Source organism: Vombatus ursinus, unplaced genomic scaffold (genome assembly GCF_900497805.2).
Source record: "Vombatus ursinus unplaced genomic scaffold, bare-nosed wombat genome assembly UNPS02009824.1, whole genome shotgun sequence".
NCBI lineage: Eukaryota > Metazoa > Chordata > Mammalia > Diprotodontia > Vombatidae > Vombatus > Vombatus ursinus.
The window spans coordinates 1,909,362-1,925,619 of record NW_020949602.1 but is presented as its reverse complement, the minus strand read 5'-3'; the positions used below and the strand labels follow the sequence as shown (position 1 = coordinate 1,925,619).

General features: G+C 43.9%; 1 protein-coding gene across 1 annotated transcript in view; it reads left to right on the top strand.

The window, feature by feature from the left end:
* Nucleotides 1-16,258, top strand: part of USP24 (ubiquitin specific peptidase 24) — a gene marked incomplete at its 5' end in the record, with an annotated part of 157,593 nt that overhangs the window by 65,001 nt on the left and 76,334 nt on the right. The window contains 9 exons of the mRNA XM_027852728.1: nt 2,849-2,956; nt 3,700-3,795; nt 3,904-4,065; nt 4,211-4,258; nt 8,830-8,937; nt 9,539-9,688; nt 10,029-10,160; nt 13,188-13,299; nt 13,780-13,856. Coding sequence (XP_027708529.1) covers nt 2,849-2,956; nt 3,700-3,795; nt 3,904-4,065; nt 4,211-4,258; nt 8,830-8,937; nt 9,539-9,688; nt 10,029-10,160; nt 13,188-13,299; nt 13,780-13,856 — 993 coding nt within the window. The remainder of the gene's footprint in view (nt 1-2,848; nt 2,957-3,699; nt 3,796-3,903; nt 4,066-4,210; nt 4,259-8,829; nt 8,938-9,538; nt 9,689-10,028; nt 10,161-13,187; nt 13,300-13,779; nt 13,857-16,258) is intronic.

The window sequence follows — 16,258 nt, the reverse complement described above, 5'->3', positions numbered from 1 at the left end:
ACGCCGTGGACTGGAAGTGGGTGAGACTAGACTTGAAGCAGAGATGCTGACCTGTGCACATACACTGTTCACTCGACTACAGTAGAATAGCAGAGGCAGAATTGGCAGGTTTTGATGCCTAACTTGATGTATCTGGTAAGAGAAGGGAAGGAATCAAAATAATTTCTCAGATAAATGTGATCTAAACATTCCTCAAATCTTTTTTCAAAGATTGTTTTATAATAACTTTAATATTGGCATTAACAGAAACAAATGACTATGCGAAATAAAGACTAAAATCTTCTTATTTAATATAGTAAAACCACACACATTCACAGATAAGCAGAAACCTCCCCTTCTCTGTCTCTTTCTACACACACTTGTTGATAGTGTCCTGGTTGTTGGTCTGTTACTGTTTGTGTTTGTCGACATCAGTCTTACTTCATATAGACCTTTTCTGCCAGGGTCATAGATTTTTAGATTTTTGTTTTGTTTTGTTCCTTTACACTGCCATGATATTCTAGTACAGTACTATGACACCATTCAGCCATTCTCTCGTTATTGGCTGTATAATTTCCCTTTTTTTTTCCTGTTACAAATAAAGTATTTGTGAATATTTTTGCACAGCTAATGGTCCTTTTTTAGAATTTTTTTTTTAAGGATACAGCCCAAGCAATGGAAGTCTTGGGCCAAAGGGTATAATCAGAGAATATGAGATTTGGAAGAGACTTCATTAACCGGAAAACCCAACCCATACCTGAAGGAAATGCCCATCATGACATCCTCCTGAGAAGTGGTCAAGTTAAAAACTTCTCCGTAGGGAGAATCCACCACCTCCTGAGGAAGTCCATTTTGCTTTTGGATGACTTTGCTTACATTTTATTGTTATTGTTCTGTGGTGTCTATGATTCTCTGACTTTCAGGGTCTGTGATGAAGACAAGTTTTATTAAGTCAAAATGCTTTTGTTCTGGTCCCTCTGGAATGCATACATTTTCCAAATTAGGCCAGAATTAGTGAGGTTTTGCTGTAGAAAGACAATGTTTGTCCTCAAGCAACACATTCTTTGTTATTTTTCCATCAAAGCTTGGTTGTTCAAGCAGTGTGCTTTGAGTCCTGTTTTCCTGTGCTTTATTCAGCCCACCTTACAAAAACCCAGTGTATTAAGCAGGCACTTTGTACAAAGCACAAAGGGGCATGACATATTTGAATACCACCAGAAGGTCCCAGATCTTAATCCTAGAACAAGTTTGACAGTTTCTTCTAGTGGTGGAGGTTCATTGTTGTTGAGTCGTTTCAGTTTTGTTCAACTCTCCATGACCCCATTTGGGGTTGGGGTTTTCTTGGCAAAGATACGGGAGCGGTTTGCCATTTCCTTCTCCAGCTCATTTTACAGATGAGGAAACCGAGGCAAACAGAGTTCAGTGACTTGCCAGGGTCACGTCTAGTAAGTGTCTGAGGTGGGATTTGAACTCAGGAAGAGGAATCTTCCTGACTCCAGTCCTGGGCACTCTGTGCACTATAGCGCCCCCTAGCTGCCCTTGGGTCCATAGACCTTTGGATTTGCTCAGTCTCCTCTAACTTCTCTCTGTTCCCTTTGTCTCCTCAGCTTCTACTCCATTGGAGTGTGAAGGCCGCAGCCTAGTAAAGTGCTCGTGTCACCACTGACTGATGGGTGGTAATCACCTCGTCTCTGTGCCAGGCTCTCACTCTTCTCTGTCTCTGCTCCCTGGCTTCATTCACCAGTGCATGTGTTCCGCACTCTCGGGCGGGCCTCCTCCCTGTGCTCGTGCTCTCCTGCCGTCATTTCTCTCTTAATTCGCTCCTTGCATCTTTCACTTGAATTGCTTCCCCTTCCAGATAGTTTCTGCCTTTCCTTCCATTTTTAGACTTTTTCAATATGAATTGTAGTTGTCTCCTCACTAGCCATTCTTTCTACACCCCCTTACAATCTAAGCTGGCTTCCGTCCTTACCAACACCTCAATCACACTTTGTCAGGATCCTCAGAAAGAGCTTGTTCTTGCCAAGGCAGTTGCCCCGTTTCCTCATAATCCTTGAAGTCTGTGTCGCATTCACCACCTCCCTCCTACTTCTTTGTAGCTCTCCCTTGGTTGCTGCTCTTCCCAGAACTCATGGGTGGAAGGTCATGGTCTCCGCCAGGTTCTAAGGGAAGGTGGGGTTTGGGTTGGGAGGGTTTGAACCACCTAACACATTCCCCCTCCTAGCTCTCCTTGGGGCACTTGGCTGCTCTAGCAAGGCGAGCGAGCAGCTGAGCTGCCGGGATACCCACACACGGAGGAGACCCACGGCGTCTAGTGCAGTGTTGGCTCCTAATCTTCCATCTCATTGAAGGGACAGTGTGGCTCATAAATAAAGTGCTAGACTTGCATTCAGGAGATCTTGTTTGAATCCTGCCTTCAGGTACTTAACCTCTGACCCTCCATTCTCTCATCTATTAAATGAGGATAAGCGTCCTCACAAGGTTGTTATGAAGAGCACGTGAAATAATATTTGCAAAACAGGTTTCGGCATTTTCAAGCATCATATAAATGTCATTATTAACAGTTGTGAGCATGTGGTGCTCTTATCCTCATATAGCATTTGGGTCTTCTTTTGGAACACGTGCACACTTGTGTGCACACAAACCCAAATAATGAGTTTATAATATTTCCTTTCATCCTGTTCTCTTACATCTAAAATTATTTAGATGAAAAGTTAACATTTATTGGTAATTACTAATTGTAGTGGTTTTACTAATTATACTAGTATTAGTTGATCTTTTTGTGTAGTAGTAGTAGATCTTTTCAGTCTACTTCTAAAGACTAGATTAAGAAACCTCCCATACCTTAACTTTCCCCTTCCTCTTTCAGGCAGGGCAGTCATCCACTGTAATTGAGAACATCCACACCATAATTGCTGCAGCCGCTGTGAAGTTCAGCTCAGATCAGCTGAATCATCTCTTTGTCCTCATCCAAAAGGTGTGTGCATGGTAATGTTTATTTGTACTTCCCCAATAAACGCTTTTATTGCTAGTTTTCTTTTTCTGGAGTGCTTTTCTTGTTAAAGGCTTGGAGGTGAGGGGTGGGGGTGGACTTTGATTTATAAAGAAGAATCAGGAAAGTATTGTGATTCTGTGACAGATCATTACTTCACAGAATCTTAGAATCTGAAGGAACTTCAGTGGCCATTTAATGCACTCAAGACCCAGGAATCATAAGATCTTAGATTCAGAGCTGGGATGGATCTTACAGGCCATCGAGTTCCATCTCTTCATTTGACAGAGGAGGAAACTGAGACCCAGAAAGGTTCAGTAACTTTTCCGATGTCACATGAGTAGTGTCGGAGGGGAGGGCTGCTCTCCCCCTGACTCCACAGCTATTGTCTGTACCTGTGTCCTGTCCCATTTACAGCGTACCCAACAAAGGGTCGTACATTCTTGACTTTGACTTCCTAGGGGAGAAGAGGGACCAGGGCACTGGAGGAAGTTGGGATGTAGCTCTTGTGGTTATGGCGAGCTACCTTGGAATCACCACTTGCTGCCTTTTTCTTGATGGAATTCTTTTTTAGGAGTGAATTGAATGGGTGTACTGACGTGTGAAGGAATAATTCTGATCTCCCTCTTTCTGTCTTAGTTATATGGTGCCGATTTTAACAAGCTGGATGCACTCTCAGAATATTCGGTACCTTGACTTTATTGTGTGTTTTTCTGTTTATCCCACAGAGCTGGGAGACAGAAAATGACAGAGTAAGACAGAAGTTGTTGAGCCTGATTGGGCGCATTGGTCGTGAAGCTCGTTTTGAGACCACCTCTGGAAAGGCAAGAGACCAAAAGATTTTTAAATTAGAGCTTCACAGTGTTCCTCACCAATGTTTCGGGCCGTTGGTTTACCTTCTTTGGGGGCTCATGCATGTTCTGTCTCTGCAGGTCCTAGAGGTCCTCTGGGATTTGGCTCATCTTCCAACCTTGCCCAGTAGCCTCATTCAGCAGGCTTTGGAGGAGCACCTGACTATCCTTAGTGATGCCTATGCAGTGAAAGAAGCCATCAAGAGAAGCTACATCATTAAGTGCATCGAAGATATTAAACGGGTATAAAACTGGAGCCTTGGGCAGCGCTTTTATTCTCTAATCACCATCAGCAGACATTCTTCTTACCTTGGAGCCTGGGCGTAGGAGAGCGGGTAGCCACTGTTTTTACTGAGATACTTATACTTCTTTTAAAATGCATTTTCAGCCTGGAGAGTGGTCAGGTTTGGAAAAAAACAGGAAGGATGGATTCAAGGTAAGAATTTGCAGATTGAACCTACTTGCAGGTACACTCAAGGCAACAGTCCTTTTAATGTTTCCTCCCTTTGTTCCGACACGGACGGCATGCTTCACGACTGATGCTTTGTGGTTCAGATTTCAGACTCTGTCATTTCAGTCAGTGCTGTTTGATTTTGTGTCTCTTCTCCCATCCACCATGGAGAACTGCTGACCCATGAGAAGAGAAAAAGGGTCACCATTTTAAAAAATTCATCTTAGTTTTTTCCTTAAAGAGAAATATAAAACATTTAATTTAGTTTTTAATGTCCTTTTTATTTTCAGTTCCTAATTCTCTCCCTCCCACCATTGTCTCCTCCTACCCATTGAGAAAGCGAGAAAAACATAACCTATTACAAGTTTGCTGAATTCGCCATTTCTCTGCACTCAGTCTGCCATCCCTCTCTGGAGCCTGAAAGCACGTTTTATCATGAGTCCTCTGGAACTGCAGTTGGTTCTGTTGAGTTGATCAGCTCTTTCGTCTTTCCGAGTTGTCTTTACAGCTTGACAGCTAATTGTAGAAATTGCGCTCCTGGCTCTTAAAGCATTTCATTTAAATGCTTTTAAATTTGAGGACAGAAACCAAGCTTTATTCAAGAATGAGGGAATGAATGAAAAAGAATTATTAAGTGCTTAGCAAGCACCAAATACTGTACTGAGTTTAGAATACAAGCGAAAAAGCCCTCCCTGCCTGTATTCTAGTAGGGAAACGACACATACGAGAAAAGGTGGCCAGGAAGGGCCGTTCTGCTCTGGAAAGTCACTGAGGTGGCGACTGGAACTACGGCAGTCCATTGACAGGCGCTTTGCAAAGGAAGCAGTGGTGTCCGTTCTCTTCTAGCTCTCTGACGGGGAGCGCCTCAAACAAGAACAAGGATACTTAGCTCTGTGTTGTGCTACTTGGGGATGGAGAATGAAAGACTGAGAGCAGGGGAGGAGCCATGGGAAGAAAAACGCTGGCAGGAAGAAAGTGAGGTTCAGAGTTGGGTGCACATAGGATTGATGCCTAGGGAATAAAGGGAATAAACTGACCTAAAGGATGTGGAGAAGAGGAGAGACGGACGAGGAGAGGCTCGGGGCCTCTCCGGGTGAACAGCTCGGGTCCTGCCCCTGACTTTGGAGGAAGTCCTTGAAGTGTTGATGAGTGGCTAGGCTTTGGGTGGCCCCGCTCTGGATAGAGCCCCCTCCGTGGGCCACCACCCACGTGGGGCGCGCCACCACTCACGTGGGGCGCGCCGCATCTCGGCCAGGCGGAGGGCTCTGCGTCCCGGGCCCAGTGGGGAGCCAGCCCCATCCTCTTTTGAGAGCTTGGAAGCACTGGGGTATTTCTGGAGATTCTTCCTCTGCTGCTTCAGCCTGCTGACGGGAGTCCGCTGTTTGTCCTGTTGCCGAGTTGCATTTGGGCATTTCTGTATCTTGTGCTTTCCATTTCAGTGATTTTTACAAGGACGATGCAGTTCGATTTCTTAGGCCTAACGATGATGTGTGAGGGGGGAGGGGGTTGATTCTCTTAGTTATGATAAAGAATGATCTGTTAGATGAGTTCATAGGTCTTTTGTCAGCGGGTGAATTTCCAGATATTCCTGGTGTTTCGTTGCTGCTGCTGCTTGCGGCGTCTCAGGTAGTCCGGCCGCTTTTCTCTTTGGGTTTGAGTCTCATTCAGAATTGTTAAAGGAGCTCCAATGCTCTGTAAGAACAGAGGACTGTCTTTATACTCAGCAGTACTGTCCTCTTCTTTATGGTTAATGAACAATTTTGCAGGAGGCAGCACCGGCGAGAAGTGGCTTTTGAAACTCCATTGTTCTTTCTTCCTTTCTTTCTGACTGCCACTAGCTCTTGAGCTCTTGTAGTGGACGGGCCTGCTGCTGCCTTGCTCCCTCTCTCTAATGACTTCATTCACACCTGTTGGTTTTTAGAGACGATTCCTCAAAGAGTCTCTTTGGGAGGATCCAAAGACAAGACTCTTTAAATGTCCCATAATGTTGTTACCAGCAGGTAGATGCTGCCACCGAGGGCCTTGGAAAGGTGAGCCCCATTAATCCTTGCTCCTCTGTTGCCACTAAAGGTGTTTTTCTGTGTTGTGCCCTTTCCTGCCAGGCAGCAAGGTGGGCAGAGGGTAAGAGGAGACCCCCTCCCATCTTCAGCTGCCTGTCTCCTCTTCCAGCTCACTGCCTTCTCACCATTCTTGACAGTGAGCTAGTAACTGCCACACTGCCCTGATGTTTGTTCAGCAATCCTGACTTGCGTTTCTGTAGCTTCTGCCAGAATGCTTTGGACTTCCTGGGGCTTCACTCTCCCAACTCATGACAAACCCCCCTTATCCTCTTCTCTGCCTTCTCTCCTCCTTTAGAAAAATGTTTAAATTTAAATGCTTCAATGCAACAAATTCAGTTAAGCACAATAGACCCCATTTAATGAATCAAAATACCTTTTATACTCTCAGCCCACTATCTCAAGTCCTCCATCCCCTTGTTCAACAAAGAAGCCAAGATATCTGGTTTCTCCCCCAGGTGCCTGTCCTCTGTTACTATTCCTAATATGCTTACAACATAGATAATGGGCAGTTTGTCAGAGGATGAAATCGTGCTCTCTTCCTTTTTTAAAAAACATCTCAGAGTTGACTCCTGTTAAATTAGCCTTACCATTTTATTGTAATTGAGATACCATTTTTAACTCTTATGGATCATATCAAGACATTCTTAAAAATGGTTTAAGATACTTGGTTGAATCAACACCTGCCTTTTCCCCCTCTTGAATACCATCTTCCCATCTTATAATAAGAAGTAGTCAAATTGTGTATTGTTAGAAATGACTCCTGTAACTGATCACCGCATCAGGGGAGATGGTGCATTAGAAAAGTCATGTGATCTGCAAGTGGCATTTTCCAAGCGTGTTAACACTGGAGAAGCCAAGTGGGAACAATAAATAGCCCAGTCTTGGAGGCATTTTAAGTCCCAGGTTTTACGTTGGCATTTTTTTTTTTAATTGAAGGAATCATGAATTACTTTTGGAAATCTCCAAGTCTGATGGTCTAACCCTAATCACTTTATTTGGCCATAATAAGACTTGGTGGTGTTACTGTTGATTGATAAAAGGATGGTGGTCATGTTTGTGTCTTAATCTTTTATGATTTTAAAAGCACCAGTCAGGACTTGAAAAGCTTGTCACTGTCTGGCACTTGCACTAGAACAGGGATTTTCCTTTGGCCCCTGAGAGTGCCTCCCACAGAGTAGACACTCGGGAGATACGGGATGTTTTCATTGTTTCCCCTGGCTAAGGTCATGTGGGCACAGGGTCCTCAGAGTGATGCATTTTTCTCAGAGTTGGTTTTCTTTTCCTAAATGCTGTGAAATTAAAGAGGGACACACGTTCTATAGAGATAGCAGAGGAAGGCAGGGATTTTGAGGAGTAATTCTTATGGATAAGGATTTGAGCTTTTTATTATTATTTTTTCTCAGTATTTTGGTTCTAGATACTATAATTAATCTGCTGTAATCAATCATATGCCAGTTGAATTTCCTGTTCTTAGAATGTAATATAATATCAAATCCCATAGTTTAAAAGAAACTATTTTTGGAAAGTAATTCCTTTGAAGTCAAGAAAGCTGATTTATAAGAGCATTAGAAGCACAGGATTAGAAAAGATGTGCATCTGATTGGCAGTGATGGATCTTCTAAGCCCAAATTTTATGAGCTATATTGAGTGTCTCTTAGATCTTTGAATCCTGTGCTGGTCCAGAACTCACTGTCATATAAGATTTAATTTTTATATCTTTACACACACACACACACACACACACACACACACACGTACACACACATACTATGGAGAGGTAACTGGTTAGAGTGGAATGGACACAGGGCTCAGTCAGGAGACTCAGGTTCAGATCTGAGCTCTGGCTTGTTAGCTTGCTGACCCTTGGGAGCTCTGTTTTCCTTCTCTATGAAATGAATGTGATCACGTGGCCTACGTCACAGGCTTGTTGTGAGCACTGAGCTTTGGAGGTCGGGCTTGTTGTTAATGGTAGTGACAAGGCAGGATTGGCTCCTCGACAGAGTCATGACCTGCTGACTTTAGCCCCAGTCACTTCCACTGGAACCCAAAGCCAGCTTTTAATTTCCTTTGGTCATGAGACGAAGGACCAGTTGCTTGCCAGCCCTGTCATTGACATCTGGGTGTCAGGTCTTTGCCAGAAGCTTTTTACTTCTGTTGGTTCTCTAGCAGCATGTGCTTCCCAGTAGTCTGCCTCCGGAGCTGCCACTTTCCTGGTGTCTGGGGAGGCTGATGTGCTTTGGGTGTCCGTGTGCATTTTCCATGCTTTTGTACCTATTCCTGTGTAGAATCCTTAGCCCCAGGCAGCTGCGTGCAAGGTGGGGAGACTTTCCCCAGGGTTGGCATGAAGACAGGCCATACTTGAGCACCGGAGAGAGAGGGAATGGATTGTAGTGTAAGAGAAATGGAGTTGATTTCTTGGTTCTGTCTTTTGTTTCAGTAGTGAGTAGGGTTGGCATGTGCTGGTTCATTTGATTGTCATTCATTTTTCTTTTCTAGTCATCCCAGCATAACAACCCCCAGTTTGTTTGGGTGGTTCCCGCTTTGCGTCAGCTCCACGAGATCACCCGGTCGTTTATAAAACAAACCTATCAAAAGCAAGACAAGGTAAGAGCCCTTGCCAGTGATGCCTGGTTATGTAAGACCCTAGTACAGAGGCAGAGGGTGGTTCTGCTGTGCTCTCAGGGTAGCAGGTGGAAACCCTTGGCTTGCTGGCCAGCAGCCTACTGAGTGGATCCTGTGCCTTCTCTCCTTTTCTTGGACAAAAATAGGTTCGCCTTTTGATTTCCTCAAGCCCTTTGAAGTGCGTGACCCATGTGAGACAAAGTTATAGTATTCTCCCCATAGTTCTGAAGCAAAAGAGCGGTAGCTTGAGGTACTTTGTAAGAAAGAGTCATCTGCCCAGGTGATAACATTTGTTCCAAACTTGATTTGAGAGAATAAATAGGGGAAAATGGAAGATTCTGTTAAAAACATCTTTCCTACTAGGAAAAGCATCTGGTTGGGTTCTTGTTGTTTTAAAGGAACAAAACGGGTCACAGGTAGGATGAGGAAAGGCAAGATTGCATTCCTCTAGTTCCCCATGGAAACTGTGAAGAAACCCTCCGGCCCCTGGGTCACCTGTGTAAAGTCTGAACAAAGGTTTGTGTGAACGTGTAAGAAGGATTAGGTAGACTTTTAAACTTTCCTTTCCTTTGTTTTCCCCAAGAGCATCATTCAGGACTTGAAAAAAAATTTTGAAATAGTCAAACTGGTAACAGGGAGCTTGATAGCATGTCATCGACTGGCAGCATCTGTGTCAGCCCCAGGGGGCTTAACTGGTTCAACGCTAGTGGACGGCAGATACACTTACCGGGAGGTATTGTACACCATCGTTTTGTAATAATTAAAAATATGAAAAATGCTTGTTGGGTTTCACTGGCCAGAAGTACTGAAAAATAATCTTCACTTGGGATTCATCAATATATTAAATATTTGTTTAGGAGCTTTCATAATTAACTTTTATTGGCAACTAGAAGTCAAATATATTTGTCCTGTGACTCAATTTGTCCTAATTTAATCCTCTAAGACAATGGGATAAATGGCATTAGCATGTAATCCTTAAACTTTCCCCTAAATTATATCCAAAATAAGATGTTTTTTATTTTTTAATTTTAAGCATGACTGGAATTAGCTAAGTGCAGTTATCTCTCTTTCAGTATTTAGAGGCGCACTTAAAATTTCTGGCATTTTTCTTGCAAGAAGCCACTCTGTATCTGGGTTGGAATCGAGCCAAGGAAATCTGGGAATGTCTTGTAACAGGACAAGATGTTTGTGAATTGGATAGAGAGGTAAGAAACCATTTTTATGTGGATAGTGGGAATGTGTGAGGCTTTATTACTGAAATAATTTTTACGTTTTTCTCATCTCATTCTGTTTCCAAGTACTTTGAATAGAAATGGGTCATATGAGTGATGGGTCATCTTAGAAGGACCGGAATTATAATATGCAAAGACTATATATATAGGCTACACGCACACACCCCCCCCAATGTCTTATACTCTATTCCACATTTAACGCAAAATGGGTGTATGACAGAATATCAAAGGTAAAATACCACGAGAAAGAAGACAAGCGGATCATATGCTTTTCACGGCTGTGGGTAGCAGGAGACTTCTTAACCAAACAAGGGGATGAAGGCAATCACAGAATTCAGTAGATGATTTTGTTTACATGAAATCAAAAGGATTCTGCCTAAACAAAAGTTAAGGCACTTAAAGTAAGAAGGGAAATGGTTGAATGGGAGAAAATCTTTATATCAGATTTTCCTGGTAAGTGTTGGTGTCCAAGATCTAGAAACAATGACAGACACATATGTATGAGCAGAAGCCCTTCCCCCAGAGATGAGGGTTGGAAGGACACAAGCAAACAGCTCATTGCCAGGCTTTGCAGACTCTGAACCTTCCTCTGAGAGAAGGTTCCAGTCCGCTGAAAGCAGGAGAAATGCAGATCTAAACAGCCCTGACATTCTCCCTCAAGTTCAGCAAACTGCGGAGATGAAAATAGTGACTTTGGAAATCAGGTAACACAAATACAGTATGGAATTGAAGACAAAGATCTTTGTAAATGATGAAGCATTCTAAATTATGTGGAAACTGTAGAATTCAGCACTGGTCAGATATTGGTATTGAAAAGTTGAGCCTTTGTTTTAGGCAGAAGTTTGGGGTCATTAAAAGCAAACTAGAATATTCTCCTTCTGTTTAATTCTGAGCCAAATTTGTCATCCCTCCTGAATATTAATGCAAAACTTTGAATAAAATATTAATAGAGACAGCAATATATCCCAAAATTATTTATTATTACTTAATTAGATGGTTCAGCATTAACATAATTTGTCATATAAGCAAGAGAAAACACTCAGTCTGTACCAGGTTAAAAAAAAATCATCCTGGGGCAGCTAGGTGGCGCAGTGGATAGAACTTTGGCCTTGGAGTCAGGAGGCCCTGAGTTCACCTATGGCCTCAGACACTTGACATTTAGTAGCTGTGTGACCCTGGGCAAGTCACTTAACCCTGATTGCCTCACCAAAGAAAGCAAAGCAAAAAAAAAATCATCCTGTAAACATGCAGCATGAAAGAACTCTGCTTTTTTCTCTCTGTCTCTCTTTCTCTCTCTCTCTCTCTCTCTCTCTCTCTCTCTCTCTCTCTCTCTCTCTCTCTCTCTGTCACACACACACACACACAGCTAGGGGGTACAGTGGATAAAGCACTGGGCTTGGAGTCAGGAAAGCTCAGGTTCAAATCCAGCCTCAAACACTTGCTAGCTGTGTGACCCTGAAGTCAGTTTCACCCTGTTTGCCTTCGTTTCCTCATCCGTAAAATGAGCTGGAGAAGGCAAAGGCGAACCAGTCCAGTATCTTTGCCAAGGAAACCCCAGATGAGGTCACAGAGAATTGGACACAACTGAAATGACTCGACAGTGCCTTATTTGGCAGAGTAGTAACGTTGATAGCTCTGGCAATAAAAAGAGTCCAAGATCTAAACACCAGCAAAGAGGAAACAGACTTGCTCCTTTCTGCAGATGGGGAAGGTCAGGGCAGGAAAGCGAGAGAGGAGCCGAGGCCGAGGGCTCTGGCGGGAGGATTGTCCCAAGGATGAGCTTCCTGGGCCCGAGGAGTGAGAAGAGAAATAAGTTTGGTAAAATGGCAAGATACAAAACAAAGGCACAGAAAGTAGCATTTCTAAAGCCATAGCCAAGAGACAATAATAGAAAAAATCCATTCCAATTTATATCTAAAGTGCAAAGTCTTTATAGTCTGGGGGGTGGGGGGAGGTAGCTAGGTGACGCAGTGGATAGAACTCCAGCCTTGGAGTCAGGAGGACCTGAGTTCAAATCCGGCCTCAGGCACTTGACACTTATTAGATGTGTGACCCTGGACAAGTCACTTAGCTCCAGTTGCCTTACCAAAAATAAAAGAAAAAAAAATGTCTTTATAGAAGTGAAAGAAAATGGAAATAATTGAATAGTTTCATTATTTGTGGGTAAGCTGCCATAGTAAAATAAAAATGACTGTGGTGTCTGAATATAAATGATCACAAGTGCCCCGTGGTCAGTTGTTTGGTCAGCGCATTAGGGGTGCCAGCAAGAGTCCTCTGTGAGGCAGGACAGGTAGAATCGGGCCTCTGTGTGGGAAGGCTTCCATCCAGCCCCGACGGGCACCATGGAGGGAGGCCTCACGTACAGGAGCTCTTAGAGGACACCCCTGAGGAAGGAGGGCCTTCCAGGCAGAGGGAGCCAAAGGGCCAGAGACCCAGGCAGGTAGGGCCTGCAGAGGACTCGGGAGGCCAGGTTTGGAGGGGCCACAAGTTGGAATGGATTGGGTAAAGACCTGCAGAGTATCTTGGGAGGAGAGAAGAGACACATGCAAACAGCCGTGTGTTGTTCCGTCGTGTCCAACTGTCTGACCCCATTTGGGGTTTTCTTGGCAAAGGTACTAGACTGGTTTGCCATTGCCTTCTCTAGTTGGTTTTGCAGATGTGGAACAGAGCAAATGGGGTGAAGTGACTTGTCCAGAGTCACGTAGCCAGTAAATGTCTGAAGCCAGATTTGAATTCGGGTCTTTTTGACTCCAGACCCAGTGTTCTGTCCACTGCATCACCTAGTCTAGGGCTCTACATAAACGTGGAATTTCCAGAACTTCAGGTGTTTCTGTGTGGAACAGTTGTCCTGCTGTAGGGAGCTTTTCACAAGGGGTTTGTCTTTAAAGTTAAAGTTTCAAATTGTTTTTTTGGAAACAATTTGCCTTTTGTTCTCACCAGTATGGAATTTGTATTTGTTCAAACCTGTTATTTGAATCGAGGTAATATTCTGATTCACAGATGTGTTTTGAGTGGTTTACAAAAGGACAACATGATCTTGAAAGCGATGTTCAGCAGCAGCTCTTCAAGGAGAAAATTCTCAAACTGGAGTCATATGAAATTACTATGAATGGTAGGAAAGCATTTGTTATCTTTAAAATTTTAAGACCTGATTGAAAAAAGAACTGAACCTTGTCACTCTTTGAAATAAAACTATTGACTAAACTTTTTAGAATCTCTCAAATTCTCACCATGACCTAGTAAAGGTGACCCAGCATTTTCCAAGGCAAGGTCCACAGTCCAGGCCTTGGAAGGGCCTGTCAACCTGCAAACCCTTGAGTGTGGTCCTGGGGATAGACCACCCGGGAGAGGCTTAGTCCCAGGTGGAAGTAAGATGACATCTGAGAAAGGCATGAGGATGAGGAGGGGATAGTTTGCCCAAGTAGAAGGGGTACCCATGTTGGTGAAGTCACAGAGCTTTTTAGGACTTAAGATAAGTCTGAAAATTAAATGTAGATATCTATTTTTTCATTTTTGTTCATTTTGACTTGAATGACATTTAGTACCTAATATGAAATGTAGAATTTATCCTAATGTCTGTGTTCGCTTACAGGTTTTGGCTTATTTAAAACTTTCTTTGAAAATGTGAATCTTTGTGATCATCGATTAAAGCGGCAGGGCACTCAGTTGGTAAGTAGCTGATTTCCTTCTCTCACACAAGTGGCTGAGATGACGCCTGCTGACCCAGCATCTTCCTTGACTTCTTGCCTTAGAGCCCACATTCGCCCCAGATCCTGCCCTCTCCCTATGGCCCCCACGACACGGCTTTGTCCTGGCTCTTCCTGCCTCCCCATGTCGTCCTGCCCTGATGCCCCCAGTGGTCACTCAGCATGGCCTGTGTTTGTGTCCAGGCTGTGCCCTCCCCTCCCCCCCCTTTTTGTTTCTGTACCACAAGCATCTAGCCCAGTGCTCGGCACCTTTTTTAAACCAGATTTATGATTTCATCGATGTAGGGAGTTCTCGCTCCCTGTGTGAATGCAGACCAGGAAGTACTTGGCAACTTAGAACCTTTGAGAGCTGCCCAGAATAACTCAGGGTCCTACAGCCAGAGTATCAGATGGGATTCGCACCCAAGCCTTCCTGTCTACAATACCAGCTCTCTGTCATGTTGCCTTTTATCTTGGTACACCATAGATACTTAATAAATGTTGTTCAATTGAAATAGATCATTATAGCTTTGCAGCAGTATTATTTCCTGCAGTTTTTCACCTCGAATATGTAACAGAATTAAATCTGGTGATAATAATAGCGTTTATATAGTACTTGGTTTACAAAACACTTGACAAATATTACCTTATCTGATGCTCACAACAACCCTGCAAGGTAGGTGCTATCATTATCCCCATTTTACAGATGAGGAGGCTGACACAAACAGATTAAGTGATTTGCCCAGGGTCACATAGCTAATAAATGTCTGAGGTTAGGTTTGAACTCAGCTCTTTCTGACTTCAGGCCTTCTTAGCACTCTGAGCACTGTGGCGCCCCCTAGCTTCACCTGTATGCTTAAATCAATCTAAAGGCTTCCAGAATGAGTCATTCTGGATATCCAAAATTTCTGTGTAAAGCAGTCAGCCTGTAAATAAATGCCAGAAGTTTTTAACATAGATCTTCCTGAAGTAATTCATGAGCCTCTTTTCCTCTTTCCTTAAGCATTATTCAGTGCACCACAGTAGAGCGTTGCCCTCACACCTCGTTTAGGAAGACGCTCCTATGTGCTGGGTTGCCCTTGACCCGCTCTTGTTGCCAGTTTCAGTTCTCAGTCTCGTCCATGAGTGTGGGCCTGCAACCCCCCCCTTGTGCCCCACCTCCTCCTGAGCTGATCCTGGTCTCCTAGTGTCTAGAAAACCAGGCCGTGAAGCTTATGAGAATGGTGTAGTAGGGTCCTTTAGTTCTGGATGGAAATCTGGGAGGCATCTGGGGTTGTTGGTGTCATCATTGATTTGGAAGCACCTTCTGGTACACAGCTAGCTTTATTATAAATTGGCACCTCTCCCACAACTGGAGAATTGGACACTTAAAGAAAACTCGTAATAGAGCACATGAAGGACGTGGACCTCGGGTGTCGTGAGAGCTACTCAGTGCTAGGCGGCTCCTCTAGCATGGAGTCACGTCTTTGAATAGTTGCTGTGGCCAACGAGGTGATGACCCTTTGCCAGGCTTGCCTGGCATGTCTTCCCAACCTGGGAGGCTCTCCAAGCAGGTCCACCCACCCACACCCAGATGGGAGGAGGGCTCCAGTCCCAGAGCTCCGTGGGATAGGCTCCTCGCCCTGTGTGCAGCTACGGTCGAGGGTGAGCTGCTTTTTTTGAGGTCTAGCTGGACCAGAAACCACTGCTAAGACCAAATTCATGTTTCATTTCTGTTTTTCCAAGTAAACTTCAGTTAAGATATCCCATCTAATGCTGTAATTAAGAGGCTATTTAAGAATTTGTGGGACTAAAATTTGGTAAATCAGACCTGGTGTTTGATGCAAATTCTTGCTGTCACAGCATTTCATGTTTAATGGCGAGCCCAATGGATATTGTCTTCTTTCCCTTCGTTCATTTACACGAGGTAAATCCTGATCTGTTCCTGGCAACTTATTAATGTAGCATTAACCAAATCACATGTGGCCCAATGTGGAGGGCACAGGGTGGGCACTTGGTGAAGGACTCCCTCCACCTGGGGAGGCCCTGGGTTTAGGCTCTACCACAACAGCCTGGCTGTGTGACCCTGAGCAGGCCACCTCACCTCTAGGTGCTCAGCACAACTTTCTAAGCTTATCAGTTTAAGAGAAAATGTCAGCCTGCCCTGGTAGAAGGAATTTCCTCCCTTGGTCGCTCCTTATACGAATGAAATCCCAGGTCCAGGCCTAACCGGCTTAGTCTATGGTGATATCAGCCTTGGAGTTGTGTACACATTCATTGTCTGATTTTATCTTTAATTAATCTGTGTAGTGTTGGCTGAGCATTGAAATGTTTGGTGTTCCTTTTTATTGACCTTTCAGACTTATTAAGAAACAGTTTAGCTGAGAGATCTATTTCTTCTTAGTC